Raw genomic sequence first — 18,989 nt, 5'->3', positions numbered from 1 at the left:
AAATTCATATTAATCCATACTAATATTATAAATTCGAAGGTAATTCTGCCTGTCTGTCTGTTACCTTTTCACGTCTAAACCGCCGAACAGGTTTTAATAAAATATGGCACGGAGATAGCTTACACGTTGGAGATGGACATAGGTTACATTTTACTACGAGAAAATATCTTACTCCCACGAGAAAACTCGATATAACGCGGGCGAAGCCGTGGGTAGACAGCTAGTGATAAATAAGTTTTTCTTACATTTATTACCTTTAAAATATAAATACAATTCTAATAATAATGAAAATAACATATGGTTATTTAATTTTAATGCGACAAATGTGCACGATTTTCTTTGCGCAACTTTGTAAAATCTGGTTGGTTTTTGGTCAGCTTCAGTTTTGAGTCATCTTCGAGTCAAAGTCGGTGACGATTCATGTTTGTCACGGCCGAAAATCTGCTCTCGCAGAAGTATGTTGTGCAAAATGATAGTAAATATTTTATTGCCGCTTCGCTGACACGATAATAATAATAATTGTACAATTTTTGTTTCTTGCGTAAGAATTTCATTTAGGTATCGTCACAAATGCACTTTTTTGATGAAATTTCGAGAATATTTTAAGTTATAAATAAACGAATTTGCGCATTCGACATCATGTTGTAAATTTCTGAATTTTTTATGGTCTACCCATTACACAGGTCTGCAAGTAAAAAACTGCATAGGATTTTTATACATTTTCTTACAGATTTCAACTTGGTAAAAACAAAAAAAATTCCATCTCGTCAATTTTTTTTTGTTACAGTCAAGGTTTTGTTTGTATTTTGCATAAAATTCGTAGATAACTTAAAATTTAGTATTTTTTTTATTTATTTAAAAAGGGGCTTTAAAACGAAGACTTCTCACATTAATTCTATCAATTATAGCTGGACTTGGTAATAAATAAATAAAAATGTTAATGATTGAAGAGAGTAGTGGTAAGGGGAGGTGGGTTAAGTAGTTTTAGCATTAGGAGGATGGTTGCGTGATCATATAGAAACAAGTTAAAAGTTGATGATAGTGAGTAATATTATTGGTGAGGTTGAGCATGTTTTGACATGTTATCTGAAATACTAGGAATAAATATAAACAATCTGCTGCTGGATTAGATCATGTTTCAACAAGCTAAATAAGTTCATTGTCTCGCTGGTCATCTAATGCCACACTCAGTTTACATCCAGCATTCAAACGCTACTGTTCTTGTATTTTTATTTCTGGAATATGGCTTGCAGAGGTTGTGTAATTTCTCCTGACAGCTTCTGTTATGTTTGTGGTGAATGCACAGTGAAAAGTCAATAAAGAAACATAAGTCAGTTTATGAAGAAAGTTTAATTTGCATATTTCAAATTGAAACTTGGAGATCAAGACAAAGCAGATTTTTGAAAACAATGGGAGAAAAGGAAAAAGAAGTATGGGACTCTTTCAAGAATGTAGTGCATAAGTTTTTGGAGAATACTACAAAACCATTGTACAATGCATGCTGGCAGCAGCATATGAAGCTCAAGGACGCAAGATGAGCTTAAAAGTTCATTTCTTACACTCCCATATTGACTATTTTCCCGAAAACTTGGGAGCCTACAATGAAGAACAGGGTGAAAGATTTCACCAGGATGTCTGTGAGTCTGTGATATCGAGAGACGTTACCAAGGAAATTGGGATGTCAATATGTTAGCTGACTACTGTTAGATGCTTAATCGAGAAACCAGAGAAGGAAATCAGAAAAGAGTTTGGAGAAGCATGAAAAGAAAAGGTTTTTAAGAAAAAAGAGTAGACCTAAAATTGTATATAAATATCAGAAACAATTTGTTGATTAGTTGTAAGAAAATATAATATATTTAGTTCATTGTAATAAATAAGACTTTTATTAAAAATTTGTTTTTATTTTGCAAAAAACCTTTACGTGATGTATGTAACAGAAGTTATTTTTAGAATCTGTGATCTTTAAAACATATAATTCAGCAAAAATATTCCATGCAGCTGGAAAAAAAGTTTTTTGCAGACCTGTGTTACTTTAAAAATAAATTTTATTAAGTTTGAAATGACTAATGAATTAAAACATCAATTAAACATAATTTTATTTAATAATAATACAGGATGTCCAAAAAAATTGTACTCACTCTTTATCAGTCCAATACTCTTATGTTTTTAATGCCACTAAACCAGCAACAGTCGATCAGTTAAAAGAAGAAATTGGAAAGCAGTGTCTTGCAATTACAAATGAAATGTTTCACAATGTTGTCAAATCCATTGGTCCTTGTTATCAGTGTGTTTGGAAAATGGTGGAAACCAGTTTGAACATTTGCAAATACACAGGAATTAGTAAACTAGGCTAGAAGAAAAGACTAATATTTTCTAAATGCCATTAAATTTTTTAAATAAATCTTAATATATTAGTAATGGTCAGTCAAAGATTGAGTACGTTTTTTTGGGACACTCTGTAGTTATATACTTTTTTATATGTAAGAGGAGTTAAAAGTTTGTAAAATAATCCTTAACAGTTGGTTAGATATTGATGCATTAGTAGTTGCTATGGATATTCTGGCTGAACAAACGAAAAATCAAAAGTTTGCCTCTCAGCGGATATTGATATTCTCAAACTTTGGAGAAGATGCATCCAATGATCAAATTGATGTAATAATTAAAGGAATTAGAAATTCAAATATGCAACTGAATATCATGTAAGAAAATTTTTAATGAATAATATATGTTGCAGTTAATGATGTATTAAAAAAATCACATGAATGGCCAGTCATTTAGATTTGCACATTATATTGGGTAATGACAGGGATGTCCATCTATTCATGTCATTATCCAATATCATGTGTCACTGCCCTAGCAGACAATATTCACAATATTTAGAACAACAATGCTTTAGTGCAGCTTGAGTGAAATAACAATGAGGTGAATAGTCACTGTAGCCATCATACTCGATGAAATGTACAGTCAAATTAAACTACACACAAAATACCACAAAAACCAGTAAAAGGAATAAAAATTATTTTCTTATACAAATGTTTCATCTGTTTGTAATAATCATCATCATCAGATATTTTGTAAGGTAAACAGAACAAACCTTTGAATACATTTAAATCCAAAGATTCAAAATTTGCATTTAAAAAAATTTTTAATGCAAACTTTAGAAATAAAATGTAAATTTTTCCCTGATAATTTTATATTTCACTTTAAAAGAATGGCATTTTAATCTAGTCTAAAAAAATTTGTTATGCTTCCACTTTTATACTTCTGTTTCATAAAACAGTTGAAAATAATTGTTTATTGGTGCTTCTTTATTCTGTGTATCTTCCCCTACCACTGATTGAAAAATGGTTTAATCTATTTTCGCAACTGTCAAGTGAGTTGGAAAAATAATAACCTTTTTTTGGTTTTTATTTTATTAATAATACAGTTAGACTTTATCATGTAGATTTAAACCATTGTATCCAGGATATAGAAAAGTAATATAGGTTCTACACTAGTGTTTACGCCCTATTAAGGCTTACATTTATTCATTTTTTGGGACTCAGTACATCCAAAAATAAATATATTGTGTATATCTGTGTTATATAACTAAATAAATGTCCTATTTTCAGTTGAATGGTCTGCTCAGAAAGTAGAAGTTAGTTTAAGAAGTTAGTTTAAAATGGGTGCTTTTAAATTTTATATTACAAACTAGCATATGTTTGCATATTGGGAAGTGCATATAGTGAAGTGATACCAGGTTCAATTACTTTGTGCTAAATTTGGCTTCTTTTTACTCTTCTGGCACTTAAAAATATTTTTTACTTTTTCAATCTTCAACAGAAAAAAGTATGGATTTATTTTACTTTTGTTTTGTTTGACCACTCTGATATACTGCTTCACACTTTGACTGCAAATATCACCACCACTTTGTTTTGTTTGATTTGAAAATCATTTATAACATTAATTTGTTTTTGTATATACATTTTGTTTATTTAACTTTATTTAGTAAATTAATTTAAAATACAGTAGCCCCTTGCTATTTCGCAGATTTGGATATACAGTATTGCACTTTTTTTGTTTCCCAAATTTTAAAAGCACTTCAGTCAATAAATTTTAAATAATCAATTTCTTTTTGCAACAAAATGTGGTATTTTATTCCTACCGTTGTCCTTGAAACTATCACTGCCAGTGAAACAGTTAATTTGCCAAGATCTAGATAAGCAAAACAGGTGGACAGATCAATTATCATTTACCTTACCTTTTGATATTAAAAGTTGTTTATTGTTTTTAAGAACTATCTCTTCATTTACAAGTTTCTGTGAATTGGAAATTTCACACATTTATGTGAATTGACAATACCATCAATTCACATAAAGGTGTGAAATTTCGAATTCACTGTAATGTGTAAGGAAACATTTCTTTATTTTTGAATGGAATGTTNAACAAATACAGTTATTAAAATTATCTTGTGACAGTAGAAAATAAACTAATTTATATTAAATTTACCAATATCGAGTGGCGCTGACAATGACGCCAAATGGTAGATATTGGAACCACTGTGGAAAACCTCAATATTGAGCACTTAAAGACCACTAAATAAGACGACAACACAGTCACAGATGTTTTCATATTTTGTTCTCTAGGATTTATGATGATCATATTAACATTTACTGTAAATGTACATATTTTAATATGATCTTATGTGCTTTAATGCTTTTCTAGTGATATTACGACTTTAATATTTGTGGTGGACAGACATAAAGTTGAATAAAATGACTTAAACTTGATTTTTATTTTTCCATATATTTTTTTGACAAATGACGTATAATCAAGAATGACGTAACTCGAGGTATACTTGTATTTACAAAACAAAAAATCTGCAAAATCTGCTTGCTAAGTGTGCAAAAATTTTTAAGTTTGGTGGTTCAATTAACTGTTGTACCCTTGGCTATCACCCATTGTGAATTGCCCAGCTATTGTGTACCCACTGGAAAAGGGGTTCATGGACCAAAATCAGTTAAGAACCCCTGCTGTAGAGTGATGCATAAAGCATTTTTCAGTGCACATTTTTATGAACAAATGCATCCACATATGAAAAAGCTGAATTATAATTTGAGTTATACATGTTTTAATTAATGTTTTAAATTTTTGTAATATTCAATTTATAAGCATTTATAAAGTTGTTTTTTGTTTATATTTTTATCTTGAAATGCTTATTTTAGTCAAAATTTTAAAGCAAGCAAGTCATAAAAAAAAAGTACATTATCAAAAAGCATTGTATATATTGTACCAAATATAATTAATCACTGTTTTTACTTGAATATAAGACACCAACAAATTTAAGATGCAATTTAATTCCTATACATTTGCTTTTAGATTTATTGTTTTTGAAAAACAGACAATTCAAAACAAATTTATTGCAAGTACATTATATGTCATTGTCTTCTACGGTATTGAAATCATGGAAAGTGTCTTCACTTTCCATGTTTTGCTCTACTGAAACAACAATGGATTCAGTGCGCATGCCTTGCTGCATATAGTCTCACGGTTGGTCCAAATTGCACGTAAGTCATAGGTAGGTAGGCCACAAATATTTTGTATATTTGATATATATTAAATGTAGGCCTATTTCTATTATTTATAAGCTATCGGGTCATGCTGTATAGGGCCAAAATTGGCACTTGACAATATTTTTATTAAAATGGCAATAAAAATATAATACTGGCAATAACAAGTGGCGATAAAAATTTTAGTCTTATTTCCATATTCAGCATGAAATTGAATTACAAAGCACAGGTCAGGAAAAACAGCAGAATATCTAGCTCCCACACACTTAGCATTTTATGACGTCACACAGCAAGTTTAAGCAGAAAAGTAGTAAGTGACATTGAGAACTGAAGGCAGTTTTTGTGCAATGATGTCCAAAGTTTCCATATTGGTTTTTTTTTTATAGATTGACAGAAAATTTGGGGAATTTTTGGGTTGGTGTTTTTTCACTTTGATCTTTTTCACTAGACTAAAACAAAAATTTTGACACATTAGAATATGTGAAATACTGTTTAAACATTGTGATCAAATACATTATTCGGAATTATTCATTACAGAATTATTCAAAAATGATTCCTATTGCTAACAATAAGAGGGCCAGATGTTTGGGTCCCTGATTTAAACGAAAATTGGTGAGCCTTAAACACAAACAGTTCCTTGCCCAAATATTAGGATCCATTTCTCAAGTGTTTCCAAAAATTTGGCTTCTAAAAATTGAGGTTTTACTTATAAGTCTGGAAATTTTCATCTCTTTGTCCTCTTCAGAAGCATTCCCCTTGGCATATTATCCATGTGTTGCATTGCCTTATTTCATCAGTCTAATGTAATGCAATCCATATATCTCCTTGTGATTCAACTTTCTCTGAAATGTTCAAGATCATTTTTTGGAATATAGTTTATCATGCTCTGTAGTGACTGTTATAACTTGATGCAGTTTTCTTTAACTACAATTAAAATCTTAATTTTTCATTTTATTTAAGTTATATTTTTAGTACCCAAAAGCCTCTTAGACAGGTTTCTAGATTATTGTAAAATTTAAAGTAGAAAATAGCTGTTGCAAAATTGTTTCTTTAAACAGGTTTCATTTTAAATCAGTTTAACTACATTATGTTTGTGATGATGCAAATAAATGAAAACTTGAATGAAACTAATATAAACAAGTGCATTTTTGGATAAATAGCAAAACCTCAGTGCGTCAGTTTTATGATTATGCCAAATGATGCTGGATTATATCGGGCTGTATTAATGCTACTATTAATAGTTAAGTGTTAAATAATTTGGCTTAGAGATAGGTGTTAGGCATCATCTTTTGATAAATTTATTAATTATAATTAAATCAATATAAGACAGACAGCTGTCTGAATAAATTTGTTTTTACTCAAATAAAGCTTGAAATAACTTTATTGAAGTTATGAGAGAATGCATGTTTATAATTTCTACATTTAAAAGTAGCAAAATCTCTTTCCTCGATAAAACAAACAAACTAAATGAAACTCGCATATAATTAAATTACAAGGAATTTTGTGTTTCAAGTGCCAAATTTTTTGTTGGCTGTCTCTAATATTATATAATTAAACCTGCATTTCCAAGAATGTAGCCTCAATTTATGACATTCAACTTATGAGAAATACAAAAACTCACTTCATAACAGGTACAAATTAGGTCATAAAGCAGATCTACTGTATTTTGAAAACATTTAATATTAAATGAATACATTTGATTCTTTATAATTAAAAATAATTTTATAAAAAAAAGTATGAAAAATAACCAATAATGTTAGATTTGAAATATTTAATAAAATTCTTACTTTTTATTATATAAACAATTTTCAAGTTTTCATTAGAAGCTAAAAATTTGTTAGGTATTATTTAATTACTGATGCTGTTATGAATCTTCTTATGTAAAACTCAGGATAATTTAGTTATTGAATTATCTATAAATTGTGAATGAATTTACATTGACATTACTATTTCAGTGATTTATTTGCTTGTTCACTGACATAAAATATTTAAGTGGAAGCAGACTTTCACTTAAATATCCACTTTGATAAAACAAAATTGTACACTTGAAAGAAGATATTTAGTACATTAATAGAGCTATCTGAAATCTCTGAAAAGTAAAAAGTTAAAATTTAAATATTACGTACCTCCGAAACCTTTAACCGATGTGAATAAATTTAACAATCCTAATGTTTTCGGACCCCTCCTGGGTCCTTCTTCAGGTAAAATCGTCAAATCAACCATTCGTTTGGAAAGAATTTTTCAAAACATCGAACGATAGAATGGCATCACGTGTTCCATATTCCCGAATGTAAAAGTTTCCACGTCATAGCGGATGCAATTGAAAATATTTTTTTTATTTTTTTATGTATTTACTGTTGTAAGATCTTTGATGTTAGGCAAATAAACACATTATATGCATACTGTCTACCCTTTCATCCTCCTTGCTTAAGTTTACGACTTCCTTAATCTTCTTGTTGCATTAGGGCTTGCCAAGCCATAGATAGAGAGATTTTATCCCTGGAATTAATGGGTGATGAATCTTTGTATGCCCTGTATATCTCTATCTGCTCTAACCACTTGATATGTTCTGCATATGGGGTGGTGGTGATTAACTTGGCATTTGAGAAGTCTGCTACGATCTCTGGATCAGACGCGTAAGTGGATAAGGATGTGGAACATTTATTAAGTCGAATGTCACGGATGTGTTCCTTCCACCTGATCCTAACTGCTCGTTTCGTTGAGCCTATGATTAAGTCCCTGTCAAAAACAGGGACTTAATATACATAGGCTCAACGAAATATTGATTGAATCTGGTACTTTTTCCAATAAATTGGATGTGGTAATTTCTGAAGTATTCACATTAATTTGTTTAGTGAAGTTATCAAGAAAGTTAGACCCACTTGGTCTCTCCAGATTGAGCTTATTTTTCTTGTGCTTTTCACCATTGTTTCAGAGCATTTGTTATTAAATATAGGGTCTTCCAAAAGGAATGCTACCATTTTAAATTACCATAATTATGTTAATTATTATCCAAGAAGTATGCATCTTATGCCAATCACTAGGGTAACTGTTCAAGTTTTTTTTTTCCCATCTGCATTCAAATGTCTCATTTCTACTATTTCTAGGAAGTGCGATAAACAAAAATGATCACTAACAGACAAGGCATTTTTTGTTCTGCAATTTGAAAAGTTGGAATTACTTGTCATTGTGTAATGTTTATTGTTATAGAAGATTCTATCTCCTGCAGATTGGATAATCTGCAGGAGATAGAAATAGAATTTTGACTCCAATGGGAGAAGTGAGGACAGATATGCCATACATAGTGAGTGTAGGAATAATCATGTTGCTTGGCCCTCAACCACTCAAGTGCACACATTGAGAAATTGAGAAATTGTAATGGGCAAATGAAACTTGGACAGTTTTCCAATGTTTTAATGTACGTTATAACATTCTTGAATAATAATTAATATAATTACAATAATTTAAAATGGAGCATACTTTTTGAAAGATCCTGTATTTAATCAATAGTTCTAATACTTTTATGTTGATTATTTCAAGTCATTGGACAACTTCTTTTACCAGGAGAACATTGTAATGGACCAGAGTTTATGGCAGTTAACAACAAAAATAAATAACTTTAGTGTGATGCATTGTAGCAAATTTAATTTTTCACTCATGTTACAATTATTGCTCCTACAAAGTTTTTCAAGTGCATTAGAGAGATGTTAGCACTCCTTACAAAAATAATTTACAAATGTTGTAAGAAGCAATCTTATGCTTGCTTTTAACAGCATGAAAACAAGAACAAGAGGCAATCAAAAGTACAAATTTATAATTGTATTTATTGAATTTTAAAATAATTTTTTCTTTTTTTTCAGGAAGCAATTGTTATTGTTTTAGACATAGGGCCTTCTATGTGCAAAGGTTCTGATTCTCCATTTCAAAATGCTAAAGCTTGCATTGGGATGATTTTACAAAGAAAGGTATGTAAACTGTATAAAAGTTTTTATTTTTTAAATTAATAATTTTTTCACTGGAATTTATGAAATTAAATTACTAGTAAAATATTAACAATTGTAATGAGTATATGATTGTTTGAATTCTTGTATGTACAGAAAAATATACTGACTTCGTATGGTGATGTCCATTATGTGATATTACTCCATGCATGAAGCCATATCATATTGTGAAAATGTCGTAATGTCAATTGACATATACATTGTTGTTTGGTAATTTATTTCAGGATCTCAGAAGATTAAATGCTCATAAAATTTAAAATTCCTGACTTTTGATTAGTTATAAATAAGATTTTTAAAATATGTGATGATAATACATAAATATAGTTTCAATATTAAATCTATATTCTGTTTATTAAATAAAATAAAATTAAATTGAATTCTTGTTTTTGCTAGTAAAATATATTATTTTAAATTAATTTTTTATTTATTTATAGATTTTTTCTGAATCAAAAGATAATATTGCATTAGTTCTTTGTGGAACTTCAGAAACAGATAATCAGCTTGCACGGGCAAACAAAAATGAATACCTCAATATAAGTGTTCAGTACAATTTACAAACGGCTTCCTGGGATCTGCTACAATATATTCAAAACATTGAAGGCACTTCCATAACGGCAGATTGTATCCTTTATTTATCTATTTTTTTGTTTCTTTTTACTAGTATTTTAAGTTACTAACATTTTATATTCATGCTACATGTGATTATTTATATTTATGATAATTTATTAGTTTGACTTAAGATAAATTTTTTTATTTTTATGTAATTTTTATTTGAAATACAGATTACACATACATCTACAATCATCGCTAAACCTGATGTAATAGCTAATCTCCAAACGTACGCCGTAAATCCATCGGGCTAGTTTTATGGCTAATTACTATATTAATTACATAATGAATTTGGTACTAGAGGTAAGCGTTAAGCGCCATCTCTTATTAATATTAATAATTATAAATAAATTAATTAATTTAAATAATTTAGAACCGCTGGGAGAAAAAATCGGCCCGGAGCGGGACTCGAACCCACAACTCCTGCTTACCGTGCAGATGCGTTGCCAGTTATGCTATCCGAACCTTCAGTTTGATCTCCTCTTCCAGCGTATAGAAGCTAACATTATAACCATCGATGGTTATTAATCAGACGGAACCTGACTGAGCTTGAAGATGTGAACGGAAGGGTGCATGCTTCCAGGAAACCCTGGCTTGCGACCTGCAGACGAGGTATCGTAAAAATTTGAATTGGATCTTAACAAAACAAAGTCCGCACAAAAAAAAAAGCTTCAATGGCGGCACCATTGATTTGCTGGGACAGCATTACATCCCCAGACTTTCTACTTAACATCATGCAGCATGGCCCCATGTTTGCCCAGGGGCCCTCAAAATTGCATCCAGAGAATATAATGCCTGACATCGAAAGGCTCATCACCGGCTTGAGCAACACCCGCAAGGAGTACTACAGGTGGAAAGCCACCTTCACGATTTGTTCCGTCAACAGGACCTGTGGTGACAACTGGGGGCGCCTCATACAAAAAACCAGGAAATGGCTGGCGGACGAGCATGTCATAGTCCTCAAAGCAGATAAAAACAAATCTCTTGTTCTATTAAAGGAAGCCACCTACAGGTCTCTCATGCAATGGTATATCGATGACACGGACTGCGAACCCATCGATCCCAGTTACATAGATAAGCTACAGTCCAGTGTTTCTAGATTCACCTGCACTTCCTNGAGCTTAAAAGTTCATTTCTTACACTCCCATATTGACTATTTTCCCGAAAACTTGGGAGCCTACAATGAAGAACAGGGTGAAAGATTTCACCAGGATGTCTGTGATATCGAGAGACATTACCAAGGAAATTGGGATGTCAATATGTTAGCTGACTACTGTTAGATGCTTAATCGAGAAACCAGAGAAGGAAATCAGAAAAGAGTTTGGAGAAGCATGAAAAGAAAAGGTTTCTTAAGAAAAAAGAGTAGACCTAAAATTGTATATAAATATCAGAAACAATTTGTTGATTAGTTGTAAGAAAATATAATATATTTAGTTCATTGTAATAAATAAGACTTTTATTAAAAATTTGTTTTTATTTTGCAAAAAACCTTTACGTGATGTATGTAACAGAAGTTATTTTTAGAATCTGTGATCTTTAAAACATATAATTCAGCAAAAATATTCCATGCAGCTGGAAAAAAAGTTTTTTGCAGACCTGTGTTACTTTAAAAATAAATTTTATTAAGTTTGAAATGACTAATGAATTAAAACATCAATTAAACATAATTTTATTTAATAATAATACAGGATGTCCAAAAAAATTGTACTCACTCTTTATCAGTCCAATACTCTTATGTTTTTAATGCCACTAAACCAGCAACAGTCGATTAGTTAAAAGAAGAAATTGGAAAGCAGTGTCTTGCAATTACAAATGAAATGTTTCACAATGTTGTCAAATCCATTGGTCCTTGTTATCAGCTGTGTTTGGAAAATGGTGGAAACCAGTTTGAACATTTGCAAATACACAGGAATTAGTAAACTAGGCTAGAAGAAAAGACTAATATTTTCTAAATGCCATTAAATTTTTAAAATAAATCTTAATATATTAGTAATGGTCAGTCAAAGATTGAGTACGTTTTTTTGGGACACCCTGTAGTTATATACTTTTTTATATGTAAGAGGAGTTAAAAGTTTGTAAAATAATCCTTAACAGTTGGTTAGATATTGATGCATTAGTAGTTGCTATGGATATTCTGGCTGAACAAACGAAAAATCAAAAGTTTGCCTCTCAGCGGATATTGATATTCTCAAACTTTGGAGAAGATGCATCCAATGATCAAATTGATGTAATAATTAAAGGAATTAGAAATTCAAATATGCAACTGAATATCATGTAAGAAAATTTTTAATGAATAATATATGTTGCAGTTAATGATGTATTAAAAAAATCACATGAATGGCCAGTCATTTAGATTTGCACATTATATTGGGTAATGACAGGGATGTCCATCTATTCATGTCATTATCCAATATCATGTGTCACTGCCCTAGCAGACAATATTCACAATATTTAGAACAACAATGCTTTAGTGCAGCTTGAGTGAAATAACAATGAGGTGAATAGTCACTGTAGCCATCATACTCGATGAAATGTACAGTCAAATTAAACTACACACAAAATACCACAAAAACCAGTAAAAGGAATAAAAATTATTTTCTTATACAAATGTTTCATCTGTTTGTAATAATCATCATCATCAGATATTTTGTAAGGTAAACAGAACAAACCTTTGAATACATTTAAATCCAAAGATTCAAAATTTGCATTTAAAAAAATTTTTAATGCAAACTTTAGAAATAAAATGTAAATTTTTCCCTGATAATTTTATATTTCACTTTAAAAGAATGGCATTTTAATCTAGTCTAAAAAAATTTGTTATGCTTCCACTTTTATACTTCTGTTTCATAAAACAGTTGAAAATAATTGTTTATTGGTGCTTCTTTATTCTGTGTATCTTCCCCTATCACTGATTGAAAAATGGTTTAATCTATTTTCACAACTGTCAAGTGAGTTGGAAAAATAATAACCTTTTTTTGGTTTTTATTTTATTAATAATATAGTTAGACTTTATCATGTAGATTTAAACCATTGTATCCAGGATATAGAAAAGTAATATAGGTTCTACACTAGTGTTTATGCCCTATTAAGGCTTACATTTATTCATTTTTTGGGACTCAGTACATCCAAAAATAAATATATTGTGTATATCTGTGTTATATAACTAAATAAATGTCCTATTTTCAGTTGAATGGTCTGCTCAGAAAGTAGAAGTTAGTTTAAGAAGTTAGTTTAAAATGGGTGCTTTTAAATTTTATATTACAAAATAGCATATGTTTGCATATTGGGAAGTGCATATAGTGAAGTGATACCAGGTTCAATTACTTTGTGCTAAATTTGCCTTCTTTTTACTCTTCTGGCACTTAAAAATATTTTTTACTTTTTCAATCTTCAACAGAAAAAAGTATGGATTTATTTTACTTTTGTTTTGTTTGACCACTCTGATATACTGCTTCACACTTTGACTGCAAATATCACCACCACTTTGTTTTGTTTGATTTGAAAATCATTTATAACATTAATTTGTTTTTGTATATACATTTTGTTTATTTAACTTTATTTAGTAAATTAATTTAAAATACAGTAGCCCCTTGCTATTTCGCAGATTTGGATATACAGTATTGCACTTTTTTTGTTTCCCAAATTTTAAAAGCACTTCAGTCAATAAATTTTAAATAATCAATTTCTTTTTGCAACAAAATGTGGTATTTTATTCCTACCGTTGTCCTTGAAACTATCACTGCCAGTGAAACAGTTAATTTGCCAAGATCTAGATAAGCAAAACAGGTGGACAGATCAATTATCATTTACCTTACCTTTTGATATTAAAAGTTGTTTATTGTTTTTAAGAACTATCTCTTCATTTACAAGTTTCTGTGAATTGGAAATTTCACACATTTATGTGAATTGACAATACCATCAATTCACATAAAGGTGTGAAATTTCGAATTCACTGTAATGTGTAAGGAAACATTTCTTTATTTTTGAATGGAATGTTTAAAATTTTTATACAGTAGTAACTTTATTTTGCTTTGTAGACAATTTTTACTCTTTGTAATTTTATAAGTTTTGATCATCTATTTTATGTTCAATATTTATTTATTAAAATTTTTAATTACTGTGTAATTTTTATTGAAAAATATAAATTACACGAATTTTTAATAAGCAATTTATTATGAAATATATTACTGTATAATAAAATTGCAACTGATATTTTGTTTTTATATTGACAGTATTTGTTTTTATTGTTTCTTTAACAATGACATTTAATGCTAAATGGGTGTTCGTGGTATCGTTGTTTATGTAAGCATCAATTAATACGATATAACCATGAATAAAATTTAGTATTGAAAAACTAAGCTTATTTTATATCAGAAACACTTACTGATGAAAGAATAGAGGATAGAGATTCCATAGCATGTATAATCTGTTTAATAAAAGCCCAGAATTTTTCGTACTCTATTATATCACACTGCCTGATATATTGTGCTTTTTCTTTGTCTCCTGTCAAGCATGATATAACAAGGAGCTACTGTATTATAATTTAGAGATTTTGATCTTCTATTAAGCCTTAACTACCTAAATTATACGACCTTGTCCTTGAAAATGGTTAATATGAATTTTTGATAAAGTGAACTAACTACTATTCTCATAACAAAAAATATTAACAGAAGTTGACTGTATATTATATTGTTTTCTTTAATTATTTTATATATATTTATAAAACAATTTTAACATTGATGACTCTACCAGTTTAAATTCTATGTTGAGAAACATGCTTTAGTTATGCAGTGATACATAGATGTGATGAAAAACTTATAGTATCAGTATTAGTAATAGATATACTTAATAAATTCTATTATACATTTATGTAATCTAAATCTAGAATATAATTAAGGTTGTAAAGTTTCATTATAAAATAATTAATTTAAGGATTTATAAAACATTAAATATTTTAACTAGATCTCCACATAATTTTTTTGATGACGATGAATCAGATGATGATCATTCAACGGATCAAATTAAACCAGTTCAACAGTTAAAAGGAAAAGCTTTAATTAGGAGTATGTTAAAAGAAGTACAAGGAGAAGCTTATTCTTTTAGGTAATAAATTTATTGTTGTTACAATATTTTTGAATTTATTAGAGTGTATTTAAAATGAGTTATTCTTTAGTAAGTTAANACTTAGTATTAATAATTAAATTAGTGATTATAGCCTGATTACTTAAGGTGATCATTTTGGTTATGTTTCTAAGGTATCATACTTTATTGTGTTTTGTGTACATCTAAGATAAAATGGTAATAATTTGAAAGTGATTGATCTATGTTTGCTTGACAGCAGTTTCTATACCTGTAAGGTTTACAGGCACATTTTGGGGGGATATTTTAGTATTCTCAAATTAATTGTCAATCCTTTTAAAATAATTTTCAATTATCTTCTGAGCATGGTGCTTGGTGAATTTTCACTAAATTTAGTGAGAGGTACAGCAGTTTTGGTGGGAAAGTTTGGAAAACTGATTTTTTTTATTTATGTATTAAAGTAAAGCATCATTAGATTGAAATTTAAGGGATAAAAATTTTGACGTCAAGTTAGTTTTGAGTTAATACTCAATTTTCTCAAATTTTTTTGTGGCTGTATATTTTTTATTATCAAGACATTTTTCAAAAATCTGTTCACAGAATGATTATCAAATTGTATACAGTTTATGACACTTTTGAGTGCATTGTCTAGGTGCTCTTGCATCCCAATTAGAATATCAGTAACATACTGTGTCAATAAAAGGATGTCAGCACAAGTTTGTAATAGTGTGTTGTTGTTTGACTTGAAGCTATATTATATGTTTATCTTAATCATCTGTATTTACACAAAATATAAGAGAAAAAGAAGATAACAGACCTAACAAATTTGTCTGCAACTTGGCAAACAGTGCCAGTAATACCTGAGAGCTGACTAGTGATGGATTACTTTGTGTAGAACTAGAAAACAGATTATCAAGATTGTACTGTGCTTTTAAAAGTTTTGGAGTCTCTTACTTCTGAGTTATTTATTATATACATTGTTTTAAACAATAAAACTGATAAAACTCTCTTAATTATAAATGTAAATAATTTCAGGGTTGCACTTTGATTTAAATTTATCTCAGGTTATTTTTATATAGGGAAATATATACATATATCATATTTTCCTATATGAAAAATAACCTGAGATAAGTTTTGAAAATGAGAATCCTGTTAGTGAATGTATTTGCTTTGCTAATTTTTATCAAATTTGTGTGTGTATAAATTTAATATAAAAAATTAGCTAAGCAAATAAAACATTTACTAAAACTGGTTTATAGAAGGATCCAAAAAATATTTTGAATGAAGTAAAGTCTCACTTGTTATTTAACTGTACAAGAATAATTTTTTTTATTTTATAAGCATTTAACAATATTTTTCATATTTAATATTTTGAAATTAGTATTTAGTTGACAGGTTTTATAATAAAATGTCAAATATTTAAAAAGACTTAAATGTAAATGCTTAATGGAATTAAGGAAAAATTTGCATATCACATCTTAGTTGTTGATTTATTACTTTTATTAGGAATTGCTTAAGCTTAGCATTATTAACATAGGTCGAATACTCATAAATACTTGAAAAATATAAAAAATACTGCTTTATCAGATTTAAAATACTTAAAACATGGGATCAAAATAAATTTTTAGTTACTTCTGGATTTCTTAGGTACCTCTTCAGAAATTATAAACAGAATTCTAACTTAAATCATATAGCCAATTATAAAATGTCTTAGTAAAGCAAATGTTATGTAACAAACTTACAAATGTTTTTGAATCTGTGTTTGTCTTCAGACAAGTTAATTTGAACATAAAAATTACAACAACTATCATCTTCGTAAGCAACTGAATAAATTGGTTATGCAAAAAAGCAAATTCAAAAAATAACAAAATAACGTGGAGAATTTTTATATTTAAAGAAGAAATATCATATGCAATTAATCATTGCTTGCAACATGGGCATCAGCAGAACATTTTCCAGTGGGGAGCAAAACTTGGAGACAAATGAATAATTGATATAAGTAATTTTTTGAGGTTTTTTTTCTCACAAGTAGATTATAGAATATAGTCTCATTGGACAAGGGTGTAAGGTTACATATCTCAATCAATTTTATGATTATAATTTGTGGAATTTTTACTTCATCCCAGGAGAGGATAAGTGCCCTGTTTACCCCTCTCTGTAGACTCCTTTGGCTTGCAAGTTTGTAATGTAATATTTACTTTTAAAGCACTTTATAATTAGTTTTTTTTTTTACAGGAGATTTGTGGNCACAGTATGTGTATTTGATGTTGGTTTGATGATTGATGCCTGCTGATTTGGAGATTTTTAAAGTTCACAAAAAACTGGTTGCATCAACCATAGAGATGCATATACCTTGGCTACTGCATGGCTGTATTTTTACGAAAGTTAATTTTATTAAGGGACATTTATTCGTCTATTTTTATTTTTTATTGTTTATTTTATTTCTGTAGTTATATATTTATTATTCGCAAGTACAATTTCAGTTATTTATTTATGTATTTATTTTAGAATTCTGGTTATCGTTTATTTTTGAATTTACGTTCTACTTTCACATTCTATTTTAACATAACTGAAGGAGATGGTTAAACTGATCGAAAATGTTTTTATTTAGTAAATTTTCTTTGCTGAATATTTAAAAGTGTTTTTTTTGTCATATCTTATTTATCCAGTAATTACAAAATATATGAATGTAAGTTAATGACAAAAATATAATAAATAGCATTTACAGAGAATGATTAATAATATATTTTAATAACATATATTATGATCATTAAATGATAACTAATAAACACTACACTGCACAAATAATCATGATCTAGCAAGAAGAAACTACAAGAAAGCAAATATTTTCATCCATGTTTAATGGGCATCATCTGGCTAACTGACCTTCGTGGTTTGAATTTGAAAGTACATTTGAAAATGCTTGAAAAATAGCTTATTTTTGTCTGTTATTTAAATGTATTAACTATTATTGTAAACCGCCAGGGTGGTTGGGGTCAGTTGCACCTCCCTGTTCAGACAACAGGTAGTAAAACCTTCTCACTTGTCAAGATAGTAAGTCTATCTGGTCAGGCCGAACGTAAACTAACATTATAATAATTAACTTTTTGTATAAATGTTTCATTTCAGTATTATCAATTTGTAATAAGATTAGAATATAATTAGTTGCTTTTTGTTTAAATTTTACGGAACCAATGTTTTTTCTTACTATTAGACAAAGACCTCCATACGGTCTCCCAGGTCCTATTGGTTTCTGGGCGTCAGAAGATATAATTGTATATTCCATTCTATTTTTTATAATTTCATTAACTGGTGTGACTAGCCAGGTTTCAGTTATACCCAAGATATCAGTATTATATAGTAATTGAGAGAAATCTTGAGTTTTTATTTTGTGGATTAAGCCTTGGCAGTTCCAGTTTGTGATATTTAAGTTAAGATTATTTGAAATTTTAATATGTTGATCCTTTTCACATTCTAACTCTGAATTAATTATGTTATTGGGTTTTTCTGTAGAGAATACTTCAAAAAATCATCAGCGTATACTAATTGATCTTGAATATAACTATATGTAATTTTTTTACGATTAATTATCAGATAGTCATCATGCAATTTTAGTTGTAATCCTTTTCTTAAAATCTGTATAATATTGTAAAAGTTTTTTCCTTCTTTTGCGAGAATCTTTATTGAAATCAGTTGACATATTAATTTCTTGCCAATTTCCCAGTGTCTTATTATATTTCAATTTATTAAA

At 29.0% G+C, this 18,989-nt stretch overlaps 2 protein-coding genes across 2 annotated transcripts in view; both read left to right on the top strand.

Moving 5' to 3' along the window:
• The window catches only part of LOC111635065 (X-ray repair cross-complementing protein 5-like), a 21,875-nt gene extending 18,860 nt beyond the window's left edge, over positions 1-3,015 (top strand). The window contains exon 4 of the mRNA XM_023379915.1: positions 2,528-3,015. Within this exon, the coding sequence (XP_023235683.1) occupies positions 2,528-2,703 (176 nt within the window). The 3' untranslated portion in view covers positions 2,704-3,015. The remainder of the gene's footprint in view (positions 1-2,527) is intronic.
• A 6,396-nt stretch (positions 3,016-9,411) lies between these two features.
• LOC111635068 (X-ray repair cross-complementing protein 5-like) overlaps positions 9,412-18,989 on the top strand; it is a 43,197-nt gene continuing 33,619 nt past the window's right edge. The window contains exons 1-4 of the mRNA XM_023379916.1: positions 9,412-9,514; positions 9,985-10,171; positions 12,262-12,433; positions 15,122-15,262. Of these exons, the coding sequence (XP_023235684.1) occupies positions 9,446-9,514; positions 9,985-10,171; positions 12,262-12,433; positions 15,122-15,262 (569 nt within the window). The 5' untranslated portion in view covers positions 9,412-9,445. The remainder of the gene's footprint in view (positions 9,515-9,984; positions 10,172-12,261; positions 12,434-15,121; positions 15,263-18,989) is intronic.

The sequence above is a fragment of the Centruroides sculpturatus genome, unplaced genomic scaffold (genome assembly GCF_000671375.1).
Source record: "Centruroides sculpturatus isolate CEXI.00-Female unplaced genomic scaffold, Cexi_2.0 scaffold720, whole genome shotgun sequence".
Classification (NCBI taxonomy): domain Eukaryota; kingdom Metazoa; phylum Arthropoda; class Arachnida; order Scorpiones; family Buthidae; genus Centruroides; species Centruroides sculpturatus.
Note: the sequence above shows the minus strand (reverse complement) of the source record. Positions and strands in the feature narration are given on the sequence as shown.